Below are 26285 nucleotides of genomic sequence, written 5' to 3'. Positions count from 1 at the left end.
CTATGTCAACCTTCATCTATCAAAAGGTACCTCATGATAGAATCAAGTTAACATGTCTTATATACTAGTGAATTGGTATTCAATATTTATAGTGGTAGTTACGCCACATTACTCCCCTTCCAGAATTTGATCTGGGATAGAATTCGATGAATGAATACCACTAGTTGATTCATGCTATGTATTTCAATTTTTGCTCACTACATATATATTTTCCCTTCATAGCATTTCGCTCGCTATTTTTTTCTTTTTATAGCTTTTGGCTATTATAAAAAAAAATTTCTCATAATTTTTTTGTTAATAGCATTCGCTCTTTTTTTTCTTTTTGTTGTTGTTTATAGCATTTCGCTCATTATTTTTTCTTTCTTCATTATTGTTTTTTGACCGGGAGACTTTAATTACTTCACCGGATTTTTTTTTCTTTGAAGCAGTATATTTTTAAGCAAATCAACTGCTTAATGTGGATCAACCATCGATATTGGCATGTTCTTATCACGTCCACAGGTCATCATTGTAGAGTTGTTTTATCACTTTAATACAAGAGAGACTTATTCAGAAAGTTAGCAAATATTTATTCACCATATTTGTTCTATTTTTCATCCAGACTGTTGCCATGCAACATACAAGAAATGATTTATAACCATCTTGCTTAATCGATTCATTATCGATTAAGAATAATACTACAAACCCAGGACCCGTGGCACGAGAGAGCAAAGCACTACCACTCAGCGCCATTGGGTGTCTTGAAGTGTCATAACTGACAGAAAATATGATGGGATAACTTATTCATTACAAATCTTAATACACAAATCTTTAAATAGAAAAAGATAAATTCTGAGCTAAAAATGAACTATTTGTATTTTCTGCAGAGGTAGCAGCAAAGTTTTTTTAAATTTTAGGGTAATTTTAGGAACTTTTTTCAACAAATTTTAGGAAAATTTTAGGGGTAATATATGATTTTGCTAGGATAAAAACAGATCACACGGTAGTTTATTACATAACAGAAGATTATTACAATTCATCCACACATATCATAAATAATTGCAAGCCATAAAATAAAGCTCTGAAATTTATTAAGTCAAGAATGAAATCTCTAAAGTGTAAAAATGAAATTTCAACTTTACATATTACCTATCAGAAATTAAGTGCATAATTCAGGAACAGGCAAAAGTGAGAATAAATCAAGAGAAAAAATAAATTAACACCAACTTGGATTTTTATTTAATTTTTACCTTCTTAATCAAAACTTTATTATTACCCTTTACCTTACTTTATTAAGAAAAACTATTGTGTGATATTATTAGATTTCAAATCAGCAATTTATATTAGAAGTTAGAGAAAAACAAATTAATCATGATCATTTTTCTAATATATTCTTGATATGATTTGTGAGATTCTTTTACTGCCCTCAATAGTGTTGTGGTGATCTTCAACACTCCTCCATAATTTCGAATGGTATCTTTGATTAGTCTAAGAGACATAATAGTATTCTCATGGTGACTCACATTAAGCATTGCTTTATTTATCGAAAAACCTCTCTCAGGATCAGAATTCCCATGTGGCAAAATTAAAACAGTTTTAATTAATGTAGTTAAATTCTTATATTTTAGATTATTGCTTTTTTATTTATATTTAGCCTATAACTCTAATTTTTTAGGAACACCAACAAACTTTTATCAGATTTTTAGGGTTTGCACATAGTTTTAGGAATTTTAGGAGGAATGCTACCCCTGTTTTTGTCTAGCTGAAGATACTTTTTAAGTCTGTATTAGAGAAATAATAAAGTTAGAATATACCTTTCCTGAACCTAGGTGCTTGAGCCACTGATGGAGCAGGAGTAAATGGAGGAGCCATTGAAACAGGTGTGGCAGACACAACATAATGAGGTGCCACATTAAACATAGGCTGGGCCATACCAGGCATTAGATGAGGTTGAGGCATAGCCATTATGGGGCTCTGACTGTGAAGTCTTGGTGGTGGCTGTACGGGTGGAGGCACTACAGCTTGTATTGGAACACCCCTCTGAAACATTTTGCATTATATTGCAATGTAACTTTTTAAACTAACAAACTGCATAATAGTTTATGAGTAAGCTTTTTTAAAATATGCAACATATTAACAAAGCTACCAACCCTGACATTTTAGATTCCCAAAATATTTTAAATTTAAAGTGATAATGAAATAACAAGTAAACATTTTATAAATTAGGTACATTTTTTATGCACTGTTGTTGCAAAAATCATTTTGAATCAAATGTTTAGGCACATTTAGGCATCACTTTAAATATGGGGTGAAAATCTCTGGCTCTTAGCTCAAAGCAGTGGCAACTCTGCATTAAGGATGTATAAATTAAGGAATTTATTGGAAATAAAATTCATAACAAGGTATGGCTTTAAAAAACTTAAATACAGTACAGAACCCGTTATCCGGAAATTAGAAAACCAAAAAACCGGAACGAAATTCTATAAATTTTCCCGCCATTTTTAAAAAAAATTTTTTTTACTCATAAGATTTCAGGATTTTTTGTTCTTTTTTGAAAGATGTTTACCTTACCATCATTTTGGAAATAATCATTAGTGTATTACTCAATCGTTTTTTCTTATTTTTAAGATTATTTCTAAATAAATTTTTTTTTTTTTAGTTGGGTTTAACAATAAAAAAAAAAGACTTTTTGTAGCGATTCAGAAAACCGGAAAAATCAGTTATCCAGAATAGCGATGGTCCCGATAATTCAGGATAATCTGTTCCCTACTGTATATAGAACTGCGTTTTATCTACATAAATGCTAGGGTTCAAAGATTTTTAGAATCGATTCATTCACAAAAAAGAATTTACAATGCACGAGAAAAAAAAGAATTGTTCAGAACAATAGAAATTAGCACATTTCTTAAAGGATAAATTTTTAAATTATTTTTTTCTCCCTTTTTATGAAACAGGGTCAATTCAAAGCGGGTTCAACTCAACTTAAATAAAAAGGGAGGTAAAAAGACAAAGTATGTTTACTGTAACTTTATATTATTTCTGCAGAACATCAAATAAAAAAAGTTTTAATATTAATTAAAAATTAAGAAAACAAATGAACAATTTTAAAACCATGAAAATATGAAGGGGAAAAAAATTTAAAACCAAAAAAGATACATAAGCACTTTTTAAACATTTTAAAAACAGTTTTATAAATAAGGTTTAAAGATTTTAAGAAGCCATACAAATCCTATAAAACTGATTGTGAAACAGAAAAAAAAAATCCAAGGTTAATTTGAATAAAGTTAAAACACTCGATTCTCTCGTTATTTAGTAAACAGGCACATTTTGGAGAATGTTTCTTTCCTATACCTTTTCCCCTTATCTAATAAATTGGTGTAATTAAACTAAGATTAAAACATGTAAAATTTATCGACTTGGCAAAATGTTCCTACCCTAGTCCTTTTCCTATCTTATAATATTTGAAATCTGGTTTAATTAAATTAAAATTAGGACAAACTTCTTCGAATTTTGTAAAATGAGCCAATTTTGTAGAATGTTAACTCCTATACTCTTTCCTCTCACAAATTAACATTGGTTTTAGTTAGAATAGAGAAAACTGCAGGTAGAAATTTAACTATATGCATTACTTCAAAAAACTTACACTAACAAGGAGTTTAAGACTTAAAAACACTCACAGGAGTAAAAGACTTTGCATTGGGATTGAAGACAAACTCTTTTGCATTGGGATTTAAGGTAAAATTTTTTGGACTTTCAGGAGTTTTCCTGTTATCAGGAGTCCTTCTTTCTTCCTCTTTTTGTCTCTCCTTGTGATGATGCTTAGCTGGGTGAGCAGACGAAGTCGCAGGGTGTACATCAGGTTTTTGGACACTATCCAGAGTGTCTTTGGGATCTTCTGAAAGCTGAAAACAATAAATAGAGTTATAATCCGAAGCAAGTTAAGAAAAGACCATTGCAGTATAAGTAATCCTCCGCGACAGCATATAGTTCCATTATATTTCATCATCAAATTATACAAATATATTTTCAAAACAATATAAAATCTTTTAAAAGTCAAACATGCCAGACAGTAACCTAATTGGTGTAATTAAATATTTTTACAATTGATTAGAGTCAACTCTGGTAATTCTGCAAAGATTAGAAAAGATACAACAGAATACACAATTTACAATATTATATTTCAGTCCTCAGGAGAGAGAAAAAAAGTATGACACTAATTTTCATCATTCAAAATAAGTTTGAAATGTATGCTTAGCATTGTGGACAGAAAAGAATAGAGTAATCCAAGTTCATTACTCTAGAGGAGAGGTAATTATTGAGTGGTATTCACAGGAAATCCTAAAAATATAAAAAATAAATTTGCAGATCCACTAAAAAGTGCCAAGGATTTGAGGATGTACGAAATTTTTATTACGATATATCGTCAAATAGAATTCACAATATGATGTAACATATGATTTGATTTACTTCTTAGAAAGGAAGGTTTAAATCAAAACTACACTGGTAGAAATCTTAAAACAATCTTTAATAATAAAAAGATAACCTTAAAAAAAACATGTTTTTTAACATCTTTACAATTTTTAATTTAAAAAAATTAACTACCCACCGTTAAAACTACCACCACTAAAAACTAATTACCAACCGTTTATTAAAATCACTTTCTTTTTACGCTCTTTTGATTTTATTAAACGGCTGATTTTATTAAGAAGCAATTCAACATTTGAAAAAAAAAAAAAACTCATTTTTACGATGTATTCTAAATGCACACACTTTAAAAGCTGAAATAATGACAATATTAATGCTTTATTTTAACTAATTTAATTATTTTAATAAAGTAAAACCCTACATAAGATTAAATTTACAAAATTTTTGCAAAAAACTGATCAATGGTTGCCTGAGTTGCAGTATTTAAAGTTAACTTTTCAACATCATTTGAGAGTTTATAGAAGTTTTTATAGTTTTCGATATTTCCTCCTCTTTGTTCTAAAGCTTGCCGCAATTCAGTGCATTTCTGACATCCATTGAAGATGGCACTGATGAGTTTATTTCTGAGTCTGATTCCTACATTTCTTGATTGGAAATAACTTTGCAAATTTTGATATCTGCATACCCTCCAACTTATGAGGATTTTGAAAATAATTCTTTCCAGTGGTAGCGAACCAAAGTAGAAATTTTTAAAGCAAATGGATCTCTCATGAAACTTTTATCAGAACTTAAGAATCTAGCCACATGGCATACACTTTTATAAGTAATAGTGGACAAGTTACACTAAAAGTAATTTTTTTTTAAATATTAAGACATTAATTTTGCTACCGTCTGAAAAGAAGATTTCTGAAACTACGGAAATTCCGTAGCAGTTGGAGGGTATGTATCTGTAACAATTTCAGAATTAGATTTTTCTCCTGATGTTTGCAGGTTATCGTCAATAGCTAAGTAACGTGAAAAATTCTCATCCATTTCATTTTCTTCATTGCTGAGAATTTCTTCGAAACAGTTATCAGCTCCATCGCCAGTGCTTAATCCACACTTTTTAAAGCAATTTGACATTGTTTGGGTTGAAACAATGTCCCATGAGTTACGAATCAAATGCATTGATTCCAAAATAGTAAGGGATTTCGATAGTTTGTTTGCAGTTAAGAGTTCTGAAGAGCTGCCACAGTCTATGTCACCAATGATTTTTTGAACAACCATTTTTCTGTAATGAAACTTGAATGATCTTATGATTCCCTGATGAAGGGGATGAATAATAGCTGTAGTTTTGGGTGGCAAAAACACTAATGTTTTTCAAATGCAAGTCCTCATCAGTAGGGTGCGCAGAACAATTGTCTAAAAGTAAGACAACCTTTTTATTTTTCAGCTCCTTGTCCCAGTCAAGAAGAAATTTTGTAAAGACGCTGGATGTCATCCATGCAATATAGCTGTTGGCATAACTGGTAGGCAGGTGTTTTACTCCTTTAAAACATCGAGGTTTTAAACTCTTTCCTATCACTAAAGTTTTTTCCCCCACAGTTCCTGTCATGTTGCATGTTAGCAGCACGGTTAGTCTTTCCTTTATTTTTTTACATCCACCAGTCGATTCATTTTTAAACAGCAGTGTGTGTTCAGGAAGTGCTCGGAAAAATAACCCTATTTCATCTGAGTTGAAAATTTGCTCTGGTTTATAGTCTTTGATGAGTGTTGGCCACACGTCGTTTACCCAACCGGCGGCAGAGCTAAAATCAGCATCTTGCTTTTCACCATGTAATTTATGATAGACAATGTTGTTGCGGTCTTTCCATCGGGTTAGCCACCCATCTGTAGCTTCAAAATCAGAATCACCAAATAAGTTAGCAAAGTCCTGCGCTTCGTGAAATAAAATCCCACGGGAAATTGGAATTCTTCATTCGCGGTATTTTTGAACCATTCTAACAGAGCCATTTCAATTTCCTCCGATTTTCCTTCATGCTTATGCTTTCTTGACAGATTTCCATTCTTTTTTATTTCCTCTGAAATATTTATCCTTTGTCTAAGAATGTTGAATGCTTAGTTCTAGCAAAAATAATTTACATGAAACAAAATCGAAAGGTGAAAAACTAAACAAGATACATAGCATGCTACATCCTGCCACTCATCCATGCCATCTGCAAACTACCACAAAATCCTGATTTCTAGGTGAAAGTGTGTAATAAGCAAAAGTATTTAATATAATTAAAGACCATTCAAAATATAAAGAAATAAACCACGCAACTAGGGAAAACTGACAACCAACATAGGTAGCTAAAAGTTAAATCCTTAGATCGTGCATGTCTTTTTACGTTCGCTTCTTAATGTATCAAAATGAAGGCCACTATTTTGGTGCGCTTACATATGCTTTAAGTCAATATTTTGTGATGTACCGAAATATCCCCCAGTCTTAAGGGTTCAGCTTAATTCCATTGTCATACGTAGAAAGAATGTGGTGCTTTTATAAGTTAAATATTGTCAATTATAGTGATATTACGTGAAATTAATAAAGGTTGTTTTCTTTGAAAATAAGCTTTTTTCACTTCTGATAGAAACATTTTACAAAAAACAGGTCTCAAAAATAGAAATTTTGGCTGTATGAGAACCGCTGATCGCAACTTCAAAATCCTATATTCTAACTATTAACAGTTTACTGAAAAATCAAATTAACTGATTTAAAGCATAGTGGAGAGCAACAGATTAGAATGAAGTAAAACATTTCGAGGAAAGGTAGATGAACGATTACATATTGCTTTTAAAGAAAAGAAATAGGGATGATTATTTTTAAATTTTGAATACTGAAGAAGGAAATTTCTGCTACGGGAAGAAATATATATGGCAAATTTGAAGTCAAAAGATTTACTTGAAAATTAAAAAACTTCCTCTCAACAGCATAAAGAACTACTGATGAATTAAATATTTTAACTTGCACAAAATAGCCACATAAACCACCAGAGTTATTAATATTTTCATAACTGAAATAAATAAAGAAAGAACAAGTAAGTTTTGAAGTTTTTTTATCAAATTATCTTAGAGGGATAAAACCATTAAAACTTATTTGTTCCTTCTTTCTTAATTTATTTATTTGATTTTTTTTCTTCAAATTATCTTCGAAAATCCCCTTCCATCCATCTGGCTAACCGTGGATGGTTTTTCAATCTTCCTAATGCAAATGCTGGTAAGTTCCATCAAAAAGTACTCCATGAAGGCTACTTTGACCTAATTGTTGATCAAGGAGTTACCTTGTCTTTTGGATTGGATTCAAAATTGCAAGGGTACGAGGTTGAGCATTGATAGTTGTAAACTCAGAATTGGGTTGAATGTTTAACACCAGATACACATAGACGCAAACTATCTTAGAGAAATTCAGTAAATTTCCATATTAGGAAAATTTTAAAAACAGGAAAAATTTAAATGTAAATTTAATTTAGTAAAGTGCAGAATTATTACGATTTTATACATTTTAAGCATTTAAACTAATTTATTTCTAGAATATCCATTTTTATTTGTAGAGATTCGTGAGTTAGATGATGAAAAATATAATTAAATCCTCTGTTGGAAAAAAACAAAATTACTTTCCCTAGTTAACTTTTTAAAATCAATTTCAATAGCTGTGAAAGCTCAAACTTGTAGACAACCTTATACAGAGAGATCTTTTAAGGTGGTTATTACTGAAATCCGAATTGGTAATCAACGACTTCTTAATCTGCTATGGGGACTAATACTGGGATCCTTTCATAAGTATGTCCTTTTAGGAAAATAGCCATACAGCTATATTTATTTATCCCAGCATTTGCTTTTATCAACACCTATGAAATGACATATATACATAGGAGAGTAACTTTCTTGAAACAGAGAATTATTAAATCAATAATTTATAATTAGTAGCTAAATAATACAAAAAAGCTGCCAATTTTTTCAAAAAAGTTGTTTTGTCAGTTTTTAGTACAAAAAAAAACTTTTGCTTCAAATTAGTAATTTTAGTCACCAGTGGCAGGCTTGAACTAATTAGATGGCTTAAAACAGAAGGTGTGCTAAAATGAAGCATATTTCAAAATGAAAAAAAAAGAAGAAATATGTTAAAATTTTATTTTATAACAATTGTTGCACAGCTGACCCAATTTTTTGGGTTTTATGACTAGTAATGCTCAACTCCGTAGCCTTGTAATTTTGAACTCAGATTACAAGGGAATTCTTGGATCAAGTATTGGGAGAATTTTGTCATTGTGGAGGACTTTTTTTTCATGGAACTAACAGGCATTTGCGTTACAAGGAGAGGAAAACCTCTCACGGTTAGCCTGACACCAAGGGGACTCTAACGCATGATCCGTCTACCTTTGAGGATATTTTACGTCAGTACCGTGGTCGGTACAAGTTGGGTGCGGAATTCGCATTGACCAGTCGTAGCTGGTATTCGAACCCGTTGGAAGGCTGACACTCTATCCTCTGAGCCACTATGTTAATATTTCTTATTTTCTTGGAAAGACAATTTAAATGATCTTAACACAACAAAATTGTAGACAATAAATAACTTCCAAATAAATCAGTACATGGCATAACAACATTTTGGAAGAAAAATGTACGAATTGTGTTAGTTTGCGAAGGACAGTATAAGAAAAAGCAATGTGCTAATTTTCTCTTCGGGACCGAAGGCACTCAACTTACTTCTAAATATGAATCTCTCAACAAGTAAATGGAAGAATAAGTACTAAAATGCTGAAAACCACTTGGAAATTATTCATTGTTTAACAATTTTGCAAAACTGTTTTAAATTTTCTATCCAAGAAAACAAGCATGTAATAATTTAATGTATGTATTTTAATAAATTTACAAAGAAAAATAAATTCATTAATATTTTAATAAAACATGAAAAGTTTTAAAAATTACTTTGAACTTGGCATGGAACCTTTTCAAATCTTCTGTTTTTTCATCTCGAGCTGCATTAAAAAAGATAATTTTACTGAGATTTAAATGTAATAAAATATTTTTTAAAAAAGCAAAATATATTCCAAAATAACTGTAAACCTTTCAGCAGAATTAGTAGAGTAGTGACACAGGTTATACAAAATCATATTTATATATACACAAAATATTTATATATCAAAAAGAAAATATATTAAAACTGGGGAAAAAAAAAACACGCACGCACACAAATATATATACATACCAAAAAAAAAAAAATCATTAAGTTAGAAAAAAGGGATGACAGTATGACAGTAGAATCTTGAGAATCTGAATTATTTGTGATCAGTATATTTTTGAATTAACAGTAATTCAAATGATCAAGAATTATAATTGTTTAAAATTATTATTATTTTTTTTTACAGATGCAAAGTTGTGTTTTTCAGCCACTATTATTTAATATGACAAAACAAGAAATGCATTCGATGATTTTCATTTACAACATAATGTCATTCAGCGATCATTTTCTAACATTGTATTGCATTATTAAGTGAAAGTTTTGTTCCCATTTACATAATAAATATTTATTCCAAGACTCTTTTAATTTTTATTAGTTGAGAAGTACCATATAATACCAGAGTAAAACTCAACCCTCTGATTTCCATAAAATTTTAGAGGTTTGAATAATAGACTTATAATAAACAAATGAGATTATGAATAATCTTTGTATTAATTTACCCTTTTCTCTCACCCTTCCTATTTTTTTACAGATAAAGGTTTTTAAAAACAATACCTAAAATTACATTCAGATAAAAAAAAACTAAGAATAAGAAAAGTTAAGATAATTTATTCAAAAATATTTCAAAAATATAAAACAATGACAAGTTTTAAAAACATGTTAGAAAGCAACAAATTCAAAAATTCTAGAACATCTGTGCCAGATTCAACAATGCTTATCAGTGTTGTCCAATCCCATTCTGCAATGAATTCTATATATGCTGAGTCCAATAAAAATCAACTTCATCTCCATCCAAAAAATTCTAAATTCCACGCTTTTTAAAATATTTAACAATAAAACTTGAATCCACATTTTGCCATGCATCAAGTATCATTTGACACACGTTTCTATAAGAGCAGTAAGGAATGAATTAATTAATTTTTCAATATTAGAAATCATCATGCCTGATGTTGGTGGGACTTGGAGTAAAGTGGGTATGTTTTTACATGCTCTGAAAAACGTAAACTCTTTAAGTGGCCGTTGGGGAAGCGTGAGATTTTTTAATTATAAGAAAGGGTCAAGGCAAGACTTGGTCTACTATCCTGGTACCAGTAGTGAGTAGGAGTTATCAACCAATCCTCCTTAATTTGAGATTTTCTTTGAGAAAAGTTCAAGATATGTTAGCTTTATAGAAGAGAAACTGCAGCCTGCCTGGTTTTCCAAGATTATCTGCCAAGTCATTTCCATGTACATACACGAGGGAAGGAATCCACTGGATATGCATATTATGCTGATGAACGAAAATGTGTTTTAATTTATGCATGATGGAGATAATAATCTTGCCACTATGTGGGTCCAGTTATTAAGATGTTGCATTGAGCGGCGGCTATCAGTCAATATTCAAAGGTTATGGGAATTATTTTTCTCAGAATAGTCTCTTATCTATTGCAAGAAGTTCACTTCTGAAAACAGAATAGAAGTCTGGTTTACACTGACATAGAGAAACTGTATGTTCAGAAGTTTCAATGAAAATTCCACTTCCTGCCTGATTTTCAATTTTGCTGCCGTCAGTAAAACAAAAACTAAATTATATGATAAACATAAAGTATGTTATACCTTTTTGTCCAGCTGTTTTCTTATCCAATTCTTTACGCCTGTCCATGTTTTTATTTGATACTTGCTGATTTATAATAGTTTCTCGCATTTCTTTGTTAGCTGATGAATGAAGATTCAATGAGCGTGGCGGTTTAGGAGCAAACTTTAAATCTGTTTTGTCAGATTCTGAAATTATTATTATAAAATAAGTTTTCTTAGGAGTTGTAATTGTACAGTGCAGAAAAAAAAATTGAACAGCCGAATTAACTTTTGTTTGAATGATAGAGTTTTTAAGAACTAGGACTCAAGCTTATGTTTGAAAGGATGACCCCAAACATGCTAACTAATCAATGCAGATGATATTTTAAGCTCCAAAATCAGACACAAAAAACATACTTTCTCCAAATAAATATAACTTTTTATCGATGGCTGTGAGCCTAAAAAATATGGTATTAAGAAAATAAATATTGGTCTAAGAAATATGTTAGGTTACGAGATATGTTGGGTCCAATTAGTTAGGTTACGAGAGCTGTCAAAAGTGCAGACTCTTTAATGTTAATTTTATTTTTTGTGTATTTTGCCACAAGGCTAGATTTTTCTAAAAAGTAAATCTGAACTTTTTTTTTTCAATAATTATTTATTATATTTTAGTTCATAAGTGTCAAAAAAATTTAATTTGTAAAGTATACCAATTTTTATATCCTTTTAAAAAATGCATTTTCTACATGGGAAAATACAAACTTCAAACAAAATGTGCCATAGTTTTCAGAGATATTGAATTTTAACTAACAGACTTTTTGAAAATTCTATTTTTCAGAAACTATTTGACAGTTTTTGCTCAAAATTTATGCTTTGCATTTTAAAATTACGTTCCTTAAAATGATTAAGAAATTTATATACAATTCAAATCTTTTGACTATTACTAAATAAAATAAAAATTCTAAATAATTATTAAAAATTATTTTTTACATGGAATTACCTTTTGATACACAAAATTTAATATTATGTGCAAAATGTTTCAATTCACTTAAAAAATTTCAAAATGTGCCAAAATATGCACAAAGGAAAATTAACATTGCGTGGGTTTAAACTTTCAATCATTCTTCTTCCCACATTAATGGAACTATATTTCCCAGGTTGCATCTATCATCCACATTTTGAAGGTCAGGAGACTAATTTCATTGATAAAAAAAGTGTGTTTATTTAGAGACCGCAAGTTTTTGCGTCTGGTTTTGTAAAATATCATATGCACTTAATCACCCATTTAAACTATAGAATTCCAATAAGTGAAGATATAATCAAAGTGTTTTTTTTTTTTTTTTTGCACTGTGTATGGATACAACATGATATATAATGATTCAATGCATAGCATAGCTATTAACATTTCTAAATAAAAGATGGCAGATTTTAGAAGGTCAAATTGATTAGTCATACTTCAAGTATTTCTAAAAAACTATTAAAAAAGAAATATTAAATTCTATTATCTTTTAAGTTATTGGTAATTTTGTAGGTATAACTAAAATTCAAAAAATGAAAAAAAAAAATCAATAGTAATTGACACGGCAATAATGGGTACTTTGGGATTATCCAGTCGACCATTTTCGCCAAACCCGATATCATCGCCAAAAGGTAGTTTCTGTGCCAATGACTGCAAATTTTATCATAATTACTGCTTAATCTGTGACTGTGTGAGTCAGCAATTAATTAATTTTGAAACATACTGTTTTTTTTCCCTTTACTCAGCCGCAAAATGATTAAAATTTGGGATTTGCCTAGCACCGAAAAGATTGCAATGGCATATTTTCAAGAGTATGGAATCATTTCTTCTAAGAAAATGTGAATGAATGGTCACAATATGGCGTAGTATATCTAATCTGATAAGCAATGTGGCGGCGACTGCATAAAGATAATAACTTGCTTGCGCATTAAAAGCTATCAAGGATTTTTGGACACCAAAATGATTTAATAATATATATGGCTAGATTCAAGAATAATTCAACATGTAATTATAAAAAAAACAAGTTTCTATTTTGTTTCCAGACTATTTATTATGTATTTTTACACTTAAATTTTTTTATTATTTGATAAATTTTATGTGTTTAGAATGTTTATTTTGGAAATTGCTTTTCATTAGGCAAAGGATTTGCATATTTTCGTGATCGTCGACGGATAATCCCAATAATGTTAATAGTTAAATTATCTTACCACCATTTAATTTATGACTTTCTTCTTGAGATGAAGTAGGAGTAGTGACTGAAGGGGGAGTAGTACGGGTAGAAGGATTTACGGGACTAGGGGTAGACGTTTGTTGAAATTGAGGAGTGGAATTATTCCCCGGCACATTAGACTGCCTTGGACTAGAAGCCGGAGTTTGACGTGGAGAAATGGAATTTGAAGAGTTCACTTGCCGGTATCCAGCTTGAGAGTTATTGCTATTTGTTGCAGTGGTTGGACTAGAAACACGCGGAAAGACCTGAGTGTGCTGATGAGAATTTCTATTCATGTGGGATGTACCATTATTTCGCATATTTCTAATATTTTGTGCAGATCTTCGCTGTCTGTGTGGTACAAACCTAATTTAAACAAACACAAATTACTAGTTTATTAACAAAAAAAGGATGAAAGTTTTAAAATAAACAGCTATTTTTATAAATAAAATAATAATTCATGTCCCCAAGATAAATTTGCACCTAGACATGGAATTATACTTTTAAATAACTACTAATGGTTTGAGGGTATCATTAAAAAAACTCTCATTAGTTAAATTATTTCCCTTTTATAAAATTAATTTTATTTTACAAATTAAATAGTTGAAGAATATCAAATTTACACAAACAAAAATCAATAACAGCATACAAAATTTTCATTGTGTCTTGAATAGAAATTGTTCTGCAGGTACAAGGACATAAAACAGTTTAGAAAATTGTACAACAGGAACAATAATAAAATGTTAAGCATCAAGGAAACAACAACAGACTAAGACTTCTGCATTTTGGAACAATCTGCTACACAAAGAAGGAACTGACATTCAAAGAATAGAAATAGTTTATATATTTTTATTCACTGCATGACATGTTGTGCACATCATTTGTGCATTAGACTAATGCATAAATGATAATTATTTTGGAAACAAATGCTTAGGTGTAAAGGCTAAGCTGCCAAATAGAAAAATTAAATCAGAAAAAAATGAAAGCAGTTTTTTTTAGAGGTATAGAAGTGATTAAAAGAAGCAAATTAAAGTAGAATACATTATATTTTCCTGTATATATGTAAGAACAGAACTGAGATTGTTCATTAAAGGATTGGTGCTAACTAGAATAAAACAAGCTTTAAGGGCAAGCGCAACAAGAGAAGTTAACATCACATTTACATGGTTTGTATATTTGTATTTCCAATAGTGAGGATTGTGTTTTGGACACAAGCTAATTTATGATTTTTTTTTTAATGATTTACACTTTAGGTTCTAGGGACAAGTTTCTTTTGATTAAAAATAGTGTTTGGGAAACACATATATTGCCATTTCTTTTACATGAATTTATTTTTGATAAGGTGCAACATAAAATTCTCAATAAATCTGGGTAATTGATGCATAGTAGATTTCAGTTTAAATTGATAAGGACCATGGAATGCAATTCCAAAAAAATTTACTCAAAACTATTTTCCACACACTGACTGGTTTTCTCCTTTAAAAAAACAGTGCAATAGAAAAGAGGTACCTGAAATTATTCATATTTTCTGGCCTGACAACAGCACTANTACCCTTGTCATGTCAAAAACCACTTTTTGACGTCAAAAACCCAACCCTGGGACCATAGAATCCAATTCCAAAAATATTTACTCAAAACTATTTTCCACACACTGACTGGTTTTCCCCTTTAAAAAAACAGTGCAATAGAAAAGAGGTACCTGAAATTATTCATATTTTCTGGCCTGACAACAGCACTAAATCTTTCTTCTTCATCCCCATTTTCTAAAGCTGCTCTCGTTTTGTGATGCATACTACTTTCGATTTCTGTTGCAACTTTATCAGCTTTCTCTTCTTTTTGCCTATATTCTTCAGTGTTTTGTTTATTTAGAGGAATTCTGTAAAGAAAATATTTTTGATAATTATACACGATCTTAAAAAGAATGCATCGTTAGATAGTCATTCAGTTATAGATGATACAGTGGAAAATCCCGTATCTGGTATTAATGGGACTTCGGCAAGTCTGGAAAGCAGATTTTTCCGGGTAATGGGTCTTTGAGGTAAACAAAAACATCAAAATATCCTTATTTAATAAAAAAACAAAAAGACCATAATTAATGTCAATTTAATTTAAGGATATATAAATTTACGTGGCTCGCCAATCGCAATTCTGGAAGCTATTGTTGCAGATTTCCACTTGGTTTTTAAAATTCTTGATATTTAAATACGCCATTATAACATGTTCTGAATTCCAAATCAAGTATTTCATTTTANTTCAGAAAACCGGAAAAATCAGTTATCCGGAATAGCGATGGTCCCGATCGTTCGGATAATCGGTTCCCTACTGTATAAATTTACGTGGCTCGCCAATTGCAATTCTGGAAGCTATTGTTGCAGATTTCCACTTGGTTTTTAAAATTCTTGATATTTAAATACGCCATTATAACATGTTCTGAATTCCAAATCAAGTATTTCATTTTATTTCTTGACTCGCTCAACTAGTGACGATTGCATAGTGAATTTGAATGGTTTTCTTGATAATTTTTTTTCGCATTTTCACATGGTTTTTAAAATTTCAATGTTATAATATGATATTAGTTCGTTTGGTGAACTTCGAATCACAGTTGAAAAATTATTTTATTTTTTTATGCACTCAATAATTGACGATTTACATAAAATAACACAAGGGGATTTACAATAGCATTTTTTTCAGCTTTCTCCCAGAATTTTCAGTCGTTATGATTTTTTAACGCTACATTTTCACACACAGGAAATTTCGAACCGCACATTTGAAGACAACTAATTTTATGCACTATATTAATGATGATTCACAAGTAAAGCCACATGGTTTTATACATCAGATTTTCATTATTGCCGCAGATTTTCACAAACATTTTAAAATCTCGATTTTTCATACTAAATTCTTTGTTCAGAAATTTCTGAATCAACCAGAAATCACCTTTTTGAGGCACTGGATTTGTGACAACTTTATCGTCTACGTGCAATCATATTTCTTTGTTCAATCACATTTTCAACAGTTTAGGATTTCCACATAGTTTTTCATATTTTGATTTCTCTTTTTGATTAATTAATACTATTACAATCAGCACATTTTGAATCACACTTTATAACACACAAAATAATCAAACGGCACACTCTAGTTGTGACAATTTCATCTAAATTCACATTATTTTCATAATGCAAGAGTTTTCTGCATTCTGAAACTGAGTGAGTGATTCTCGGTGGTAGTAATCTTTATGCAAAATAAGAGAAAAAATATGTGCTTTTTTTCACCCTGTAATGTTATACCTCCGAAATTTTAAAATGCCCAATTTTGTTTCCCTAGTATACGTGTTTTTTATCATATAATTAATCAGATTAAAATCAAACAAAAATCGATAGTAGAGTAAAAATCATAAGAAAGGGGAGGATTTTCATGAATTTTTTTTTAACAAATTGCAAATGTCAATATTTTTTTTTCTTTCGATAAAGGAAAAGAATTTTTGTTATTCTTGATTGTAAAAAAGATTTTGAAAAATAGACCCTTCCGGTAAACAGACCTGCTGTGAGTCAAACCTTATTAGCCTTTTCTTTTAAAACTTATTACTTATTAAAATTTCCTACATCTATTACCTAAATAAATTTAATAATCATAATAGTAAACATAAACATATATGAAACAGAAATATACAACGGATTTTAACTTGCAGTAAGCATAATTTAGTTCTTGCGTTTGCTTAGGCTTACTTCTGTATTAAAATCACCATTGAAAATAAAAATTAATAACAAAAACTATTGTACATTAATGAAAGAAATAGTTGCATTGTTATTTCCTTTTGAAGATAAGAACAAAATATAAGATAGTAAATCATAGAAAAAATAAATGAAAATTTTCTACTTACGTGTAACCAGATAGGGTTTTATCAAAAGAGGATTTTACACCATATTTTTCTTCATTGGTTTTGAACATATCCTGAGGATCCCAACCGTTCTGGAATAAAAATGTACAAATAATTTACTATAACTAGTGTTACCGATAAGAGAATCTTTGTCGTAAGAAAGATCCAAGGTTTCTTATAAAAATATTTTTATTTTATTAGGGATGTCTTTTGAAAAGGAAAATAAAAAAACATTTTAGTATGAGTACCTTAACCAGTAAGATAGTATCATAGCTGTCAACATGGATAAGAAAAAAATCCAGTAGATTTTACAAAATATAAATTTAATGATAATTGTTGTGTAATGTACTAAATATTTTATACGTAAGGAATTCTAAGGATTTTCATAGTCATCATTATTCATAATTTAGAATAGTAATAGATATTTAATTCATCACAACAGTTAAGATTTTTTAATTAATTTAAAAAAAGGAGGTTTGAATAAAATTAAATTGCACATTTTAGAACAAATTTTTTTTAAAACTGATGATAAATGAGGCTCGCTTTATTATACATTAGTAATACTTTTTTTTAAATAACTAACAGCCAATAATTAACTCATCAAAAAAAAAAAAGGCTGCCATTCTCTAAAATAGATTGATTAGACCGCCTTACAATACATTTTGAGACTACTATCATGACAAAATTTGTAATTTAAAAATTCAAAGTGGTTTTATGCAATGTGTTGGAGATATAAGTCAATTGAACATCATAAATAGGGCCTTTTTTGAAACTATAACCACCATGAGTCTACTGGATTTCATGGAATTGGACATTCAACTAAATCTATAACTGACATTAAGAAAATCTGATATTTGCAAAGTTACACTTTCAGCGTCGTTCTTGAAACAATACATGATTGGTTTCCACCTGAGGAATGGTTGTATACATATGGACAACCAAGTTTTGTATACACGACTGATCTCACTTTGATTTTTCAGTAGGTGATGGAATTTTTAGTGATATATTCAGTTATTGTGGGTAAATATACAACTCATTTTGATGGAGAACTAGAAGCTAATTTTGTAACTCTACTACAGCTTTCGACACATCGTTCTCCATACAAAAAAGTGGTTATTCTCTTGGATTACACCGCTGTTTTACAAGCCTTTTCTAGTAACTAAGAACTAAAGAATTCCTGAGTCCAGCTCTGTAGAGATCTTTTAGGGAGTACAAAGTTTTCCAGTGGATACCCTCATATTGTCGGCTACAGGGAAACGAAAATGCAGATTTTTTAGCTAAAAAGGGTACTGGTATCCTTCCAAAGTAAAGATCATTGTCATTTCACTCTGCCAAATCAGAGATTAAGAGAATTTTCAAAGAATCGTTTCTCACAACAGCCTCTATTTCATGCAGGGAGAAGAACTGGATCTCTCTCTCCAAAGGGATCCGTGTTACAAACTGACCTCGTGTCTCTAGGGGGGAGGGATGTTAAGACTTTTTGGCAAAGACTATCTTAAGGCCCATTTGCATGGTTTTAACATAGTTGACTCACCTCAGGGTAATTTATGTGAAACTGGACAAAACATGACTGCAGCAGGGTGAAATAAAAACAATTATGCAATAGATGAATTTTTTTAATGAGCATAAACATGAAACCCACCGCTTCTTCTTCACCAGTACCGAGGTCTAATAATCCATCTCCTGTTGAAGTTTCACCATCCCAGGGCTCTAACTCTTTTTCAAGAACCTGTCCATTGAATTTACTGATAGCAGTATCGGTGAATGTTTCTAGAAGGAAATTTATTGAAGTATTTATTACATGATGTTTTTAAAGTCTTAAAACAGTCTTATCTTGAGAAGTACACATTGAATATAGAAAAAAATAAACATGTTTCATATTTTACCAAAAAAAAAAAACCAACTCATCAATGGTACTAAAGTTTGAACCACAACCCCAACCCTAGGGGAAAGAAGCAGGATGCAACTTTGAAATCCCAAATTGGAACTTTCTTTTTATTTATTTATTGAAAATATAGATTTTCAAGAAAAAGCTTTAGAGAGTTAATGTTTATGAGGAGGTTAAGGGATCCACTTTGGTATCTTTAAATGGTATTTTGTTTTCCTCATTTTCTAAATCCAATGTGCATTTAAGATATTTGATTATTCCTATATTTTAGGGACACTTTATATACATAAATAATATAAGTTATTTCTAATAAATATAAAAGAATTATTCGGAATAAAATTAGATTCTTTTAAAATTAAAATGACATTAGACTATTTTTCATATAAAATAAAAAATTACAATTCTCAAGCATTAAAATTTTTTCTTAGAACTTATAACATTCCTAATTAAAAAGCATAATTTCTAATAACAAAATGTAAATTTACGAATTATTGGCTTATTGCAGAAAGTTTTTACCTCAGTTTTTATGAATTTTACAGCAACAAGGACTCTAAATTAAAAATTATAAGGTGCAAATGAAGAATTAATAATTTAGTACTCAGGAATATTTTACTTTATTCATTATCATTACGTACCATTTCAATATTAAGTTTGCCACTTTCAAATTTTCATTTATACTGAAAAAAATTCCCACTTACTTACATAACTTCTTAATTTTATCAAGAAATTCAAATATCCTTGAATCTTGTTAATCCTAGCTAATTTAGGATCATAGCCCAATCATCACGTAAAATTAAAATTAGCTGATTTTGTCATTATTAAATTTTGTTTGACAGAGCTCAAGTGACTTTTGAAATTTATAAATGTTCATCAAAAAATAAACAACTCACCTAAGTTAAAGTATTTTTATTCTTAGCAATGAGGAACAATTTTATTTTGAAACTAAAATCAAAAAATAATAATAAGAAGACTTAGTTAAATGTCAAACTATTTATAAATACTTACCTTATGAAATGAAAATTATACACAGTATAAAATTTCAATTGAAATTGTCATAAGTTTTTAAGCATTGTTACTGACATGAATTATTCTGTTTCAAACAATTTGTTTCGCAAGGGCTTTGATATTTTAGTGTCTACATTGCAGTTTTAAACCTGTTTTGCTCAGTGTGATTAAAAGTTAAAGATAAGTTTTCAAAACTAACAAACTAGCCAGTTTTGCTTTATGTACTGCTTTCATAACATTGGTTTACCAAAAATTTCCCTAATTCTTAAAGAAAAAAGTATATATATTTACTAAGCAAAAACTACCTCGAGTTGCAAAGTCTGGATCAACATTGCAAGCAGATATCATAATCACATCTCCAAAACTAAAGACAATTTTTTCAAAATAATCATCAGGATTGTTTGAGTTTATCACAGTACTAGGATTGTTTGAGTTCTTGTCAACTCGTTGAGCCAACTCAAGCACAAAATCAGCCTAAAACATACAATTCATTAAAAACTACAAGTATCAAGTAAATACTAAAAATAAAAGTCCTTTTATAACAATAGTTTATAAATTTTTAAGAAAAAATACTTTGAAAATAAAACTTTACTTCATTTACTTTTTATACAATGAATCATCTTCTTAGATACAGAGAAGACTAAAATTATTTAGTATGTTAACATCATTGGAGTTAATTTTTTATAAACTAACATCCTAACAACCAAAGTTTTTTTTTCTACCTTTTTCGGAGAAGTAAGGGCTATAAATACTTTTTGAATTGGTGCCAAATTTAAAAATAGTGTATATTTTTAATAATGGAATTATATTCTTAACTAACAGTGAAAAAGATCATAAAAGCTTACTTTACTAGAAAATGTTCTTAAAACTCCTTCAAATATACTCCCATTTTTTACTTGAACTTGAACTACACAGCCCTGAAAAGAAATTATAAAAAAAAAAAAATGTTTTTTAAAAAATATATAATAAGAATTTAATTACAACAAAAATATTTTAAGGAAAATTTCATAACACTGATATTGTTCTTTGAACATTTAAAGTCAAATGGAGGGTTTATTATTAGTATAAGCCAGTACAGTGTAAACATCTTTAATTTTTTTTTTAAACAAAGAATAATGTATTAAACAAAATACAATTCAAAATAATAAATAGAGTTTTTCTTTCACATAACAGTAAAATAAAACCCTTTTTTTTCACTTCTATTCAATAGGGGAAATACATTATTTTTAATGCAAAAAAAAAAAAAAAAAATAGTTGCTTCTATACTAAGAGTAAATTTTAAATAAGTAATAATTTTTTTAATACATCAAGCAAAACAATTTCTACTTCAGCTGACTTAGTGATAAGAAATATTTGATTCAGTTTGGGTAGTTTCAATTAAAATTTTCCTTCCGCTTTTTTAAAACAGAAAATGGATTCTAATCTCCTCTACGTTAACATAAGGAGAAATACTGGAATGCAATTTTGCTTATTCACAAACTGATCTTTTTGAAAACTTTTCGCTTTGTTCCAATCAAATTTTTTTTATACCAATTTTAATTTTAAGGTTGTAAGTATGATATTTTAAAAACTTGAACTAAGCTTTAAAATACTTAAATTAAGATTCAATAGAACACCTTAAATAAAAAAATCAAAAAAAAAATCCAAAAATAAAAATTAGTTAGCAAATAAAAAAGGAAAGGGCAATCATTCATAACTACTCTATTAGTTGAATTATAATTGTTCATTGGTTAACAAAGAGGATTTTGAATACATTTTCTGTCTAAAGGGGATCCTTAAGGAGATTTTACCATTATTTATTAAAAATCAAAACAGAATTTTACTTCTTCCTCATATGTCATGAATCACATACGGAGAATGAAAATAGTACTTCATTTTTGATTTTGCTGTAGTGGTGTATACATGCTTGCTTTTTCTTATACTAAACTTCATGAAATTTGGTTTACTAAAATGTGTAACAGACAGAACTCAAAAACAGTTTTGATCTAAAAACACTTAATATTATTAAAGTTCTTCATGGATGATTTCTTGAATATATTTTGATATAAAAAAGGGAACTTGTAAACATTTGCTTTTTTTAAATTTTATCCTTCAATTTAATAATAATGATTAAAAAAAAGAAAAGTGTTATTTAGAAAACTTCTTTTAAAAATTGTTTAAGGTTTGTACTACGTAATAGAAAAAGCGACTAATAATACGTATGCTTAAACCGTCAGAGAATCATTTTTAAAGTATTGATCTTCATAAATAGAAATTCTTTAAATACTGCTTTAGAGGATATTAAAAAGTATTCAATATAACAAACAATGCATTTTGTATAACCAAAGTAACATTATGTCAGTGCATATTCTTTAATGTAATAAACAATACAAAAAACTTCTTAATTTATTCAAAATAGCCTTAATTAGAAAAAGTTTTGAAAAATGAACTGCTGTTATTTTATGAGTTTTCAGTAGTTTAGTTAATAAGCTGTAGAAGGATGCTACTGTGGTTAAAGCGATTTCTATAATATTTCTTTTTTAAAAAAAAGGTAGCAAAACATAACATACGAATAAAAATAATCTTACTTACAACTATCTGCCCAACTGAATGCATAAGACGAGGATTAGCATAAATACCTTCAAACTGTAAACATAAAAAACACAACTTAAAAAAAATTACATAGAAATGAGTCTTGTAGATAATATTCTCAAAGAACCAAAGATAAATTCCTCTCACAACTCTCATTTCTCACAATATATAACATACAAACAATCAATATCTAAGCTTATTTTATTTACTCAATACAGATTTTAGGCTCAAATTTTATGCTGAATATCTAGTGAATATGATAAATATATACTTATTCAAAATTTTTACTAAGAAAAGAACTTTAAAAATTTGATAACTCTAAAACTTTTTTGAAATTTATAAGAAAGAACATTTAAAATTTAATAACACCAAAACTTATTTGCAATTTATAAAAAAATAAAAAGAGATATGTCTTTTGATATTAAAAGGATATGGCTACAAAAAAAAAATTAATTAATTTCATTGTTCACAGTTTTTGTATCAATAACATTTTCGTACCAGAATGTTCCCAAAACAAATCTTTAAAAATGTGCAAAACAGTAGTATTCTATTTATCCAATAGATTTTGCATTATGAGAAGTGTGTAAAGTGCTCTGAAACAATGATATCAGTAATTCTTTATAACGAAAATGGGACATTCTTATTCATCAAAAATGTACATAACAAATGTAGTTCAGGATCTTTTTAAAAAGATACAAGTGGTTTCTATAGTGTAAAAAGAATTTAATTCTTCACAATGTAATTTGAAAACCTGCCACAGTTTAATTTCATTAGAAACAAAGAGTGCAAAATGTATCTGTTTTTTAATTAAAAAATATTACAAGTAATATTACTTGTTTCGTATTTGATATATACATTACAGTAGAGCGCCGATTATCCGAACCCTTATTATCCGAACTATGCCTGAATTCTTTTTTTAAAGTTTAGAATAGTTTTCAACTTATCAACAATTTTTCTAAATCAGTAGATCTTCCAGCTGAAAAGATGCCAGGTTATGCAGCAGAAGAAATAGAAAAATAGAATACTGGTGTCGAAACACTGAAAACGTCCCAGGATTTCAAGTTTGAAATGATGATGAAATTGTTGTTGAAATTTTGAAAGAAAATTGGAACTCCTCAGACGAAGAAGTAGGTGATCAAGTTCAAGATAGTGGACCTTCTCATATAGAAGCATGCAATTCATTAGATTTTGCAATGAATTGGCTAGAACGTCAAAATGATGTCGATCCAGTTCAGTTGATTTATTTAAAAAGAATAAGGGATATATGGCTGCTAAATAAACGCGTCTTCTTTGAAACGATATCTTTGCTGGATTTCTTTTGCAATGGAANAAAAAAAAAACTTTTAAACAAAGCTATTTTAGATAGTACTGCCAGTCCTAAACCTGGAAAAAGTGTGAAGGGAAGTTAGGGCATAAATAATAATCATTAAACTCGATTTAAAGCAACCTTCCAATTATCCGAACTTTTCATTAACCGAACCACGTTCGGTCCCGAGCAGTTCGGACAATCGGCGCTCTACTGTACATATATTAAATGCATTTTTTCCTTTCATTAAGAAATCAGTATTGTTTTTTAACACATTTTAGGATGGAAAATTATATCATTTAGTTGTGTAAAAACAATTTATTGCTTTATCTGAAATCTAAATTTTTTTTTCTGCAACCTTTGGTGAAAAAGCTTTCGTACTTATTAACATAATTAAAGAATAGGATCAAATGAGTCCCATAGTCATTAGGAAAAATTAAGGTAAAATGATTCAATTCAGAACAATAAAAAAAAAAACAATAATTTTCTTTTTTTTTTAAATATTTGCAAAACTTACATGTTTTTCTGTAGGTCCCTTCATTATTCAAAATGTTTGTCACCAGTGCCAATGACTGCCTAAGTAAGTGGTTAACCAATACACCTTATTTGTACTATAAAACAAGAAATAATTATACAGTAAAAATGAATTTCGAAAATTACTTATTACTAATGTTTGGAAGGAAAATAGAGTAGATATGTTACAAATCTATATGCTGAATTCAAAAATGTTGGCTATGGTGCCTGTGCCAAAATGGTTGTCAAATTTTGGTGACACCCTCGCATTGATATTCAAAAACTAAACATTACAAATGAGGTAAACTTGAAGGTTAAAATTGGCAGTCACCTATTACAAAATTATTGTTAACTATAATAAATATAAAAATGTACTTTGAATTTGAAAAAATAGTGAATTATTGAATGATAATGTACGAGAGGTAATTATCAATTTTGAGTGTCATTTTCTTTCCTTAGTTTTTAAATGTATTATTACCATTCTTTTAATAAGTAAAGGGATAGACATTGAAAAATAATTCAAAATATTAAAAGACAGAAAAAAATGGTGTTATACCAAAAATGTCCTTAAAATAACCTTGTCAAATAACATACCAAATGAACACATTTAATAATTTCGCTACGCAATTTAAAACCTATTTCTGTTTCTTTTTTATTGATTTTTTTCCTGATTACTTTATTATAAATCAGAATTAGCAAACAAAAATAATTGTAGTGTTGTACATATTATCATACATAATGCTATCAGGTTAGGTTTGTGGTCAAAATGTTGTTCACTCGAATGATAAATATAAAAGAAAAATAATGACACACGATGAATGCAACACAATTATTCTCAACCTGTGGACTACTTGAGGTAAAATAAGGAAGAAAAAAAATCATTCAAATTTATCTTAAAAGTTAGGCCTCTCCATTACAATAAGATCAAGGTCATACTCCAGGGAGGGTAGACAAAAGAAATGGTCATACGGACCTAGACTGTTTAGGGCTCAGTTGAAATTACTTACTCAAAGCAAAACACTTTTTTTTATATAAAATTTCTCTTTAAATTGTAGAAGGTTTTTTAAGTATATGTTTAGATATGCTTGCAATGTTCCACTAGTTTGGTGAAAGAATTCTTTGCATTTAGTACATAATAATAAAAAAAATGGAAAAATTTAGTTATTAGTTAAAATAAACATAAAAAATTAGAATTATTTTAGTACATTAATGATTGATATTTTAAGAATCAAAGTTAAACCATCATTTTGAGAAGTCTTACAAAATATGAAAATTAAACTGTCTTTTAAGGAAATAGGTCAGCAGCTAAATTCGGCCAGGAGTTCTTTGAACCTTATGCCCAGCATTTGAGTAATATTCACATTTTTACTGTGCTTTGAAAATGCCGAAAAATAACCATGCTTTGTAAATTCTTAAATGTAAATATTTTTTACTTAATACCTTTCAAAGGAATAATGGAACTCTATGTTAATTGATGCCTTTTCCCTTTCAGAAGCTACAACAAGACAATTTCTTCTTACAATAGAGAAAAAGTGACAATTTAAATTCTATATTTTACTTTAACTATTTTTAAAATTGTTTGCCTAGGCCAGTATTTCCCGAAGTGTGGTACACGTACCCCCAGGGATGCAGGAGCAGTTTAGCGGGGGTACGTGTTCTTATGCGAAATATCTTGCAACAAACTAAAATTTTAAAAATATTTATTTAGAAGCAAAGCTAGCCATCAAAATTTATGGTTACAT

The 26285-nt window shown here is 29.1% G+C and overlaps 1 protein-coding gene across 4 annotated transcripts in view; it reads right to left on the bottom strand.

Annotated features, from left to right (window-relative positions):
- Nucleotides 1-26285, bottom strand: part of LOC107443902 (ataxin-2-like protein) — a 39335-nt gene that overhangs the window by 11400 nt on the left and 1650 nt on the right. For all 4 annotated transcript variants that reach the window (XM_043054958.1, XM_043054957.2, XM_043054956.2 and 1 more), the window contains exons 2-13: nt 24548-24641; nt 22725-22778; nt 20999-21070; nt 20459-20627; nt 18903-19030; nt 17264-17352; nt 15083-15259; nt 13382-13749; nt 11198-11362; nt 9349-9398; nt 3657-3881; nt 1794-2019 (exon numbers count right to left, since the gene is read on the bottom strand). In XM_043054958.1, the coding sequence (XP_042910892.1) occupies nt 1794-2019; nt 3657-3881; nt 9349-9398; nt 11198-11362; nt 13382-13749; nt 15083-15259; nt 17264-17352; nt 18903-19030; nt 20459-20627; nt 20999-21070; nt 22725-22778; nt 24548-24571 (1747 nt within the window). In that variant the 5' untranslated portion in view covers nt 24572-24641. The remainder of the gene's footprint in view (nt 1-1793; nt 2020-3656; nt 3882-9348; nt 9399-11197; nt 11363-13381; nt 13750-15082; nt 15260-17263; nt 17353-18902; nt 19031-20458; nt 20628-20998; nt 21071-22724; nt 22779-24547; nt 24642-26285) is intronic.

This window comes from Parasteatoda tepidariorum, chromosome 5, assembly GCF_043381705.1.
Source record: "Parasteatoda tepidariorum isolate YZ-2023 chromosome 5, CAS_Ptep_4.0, whole genome shotgun sequence".
Taxonomy (NCBI): domain Eukaryota; kingdom Metazoa; phylum Arthropoda; class Arachnida; order Araneae; family Theridiidae; genus Parasteatoda; species Parasteatoda tepidariorum.
Note: the sequence above shows the minus strand (reverse complement) of the source record. Positions and strands in the feature narration are given on the sequence as shown.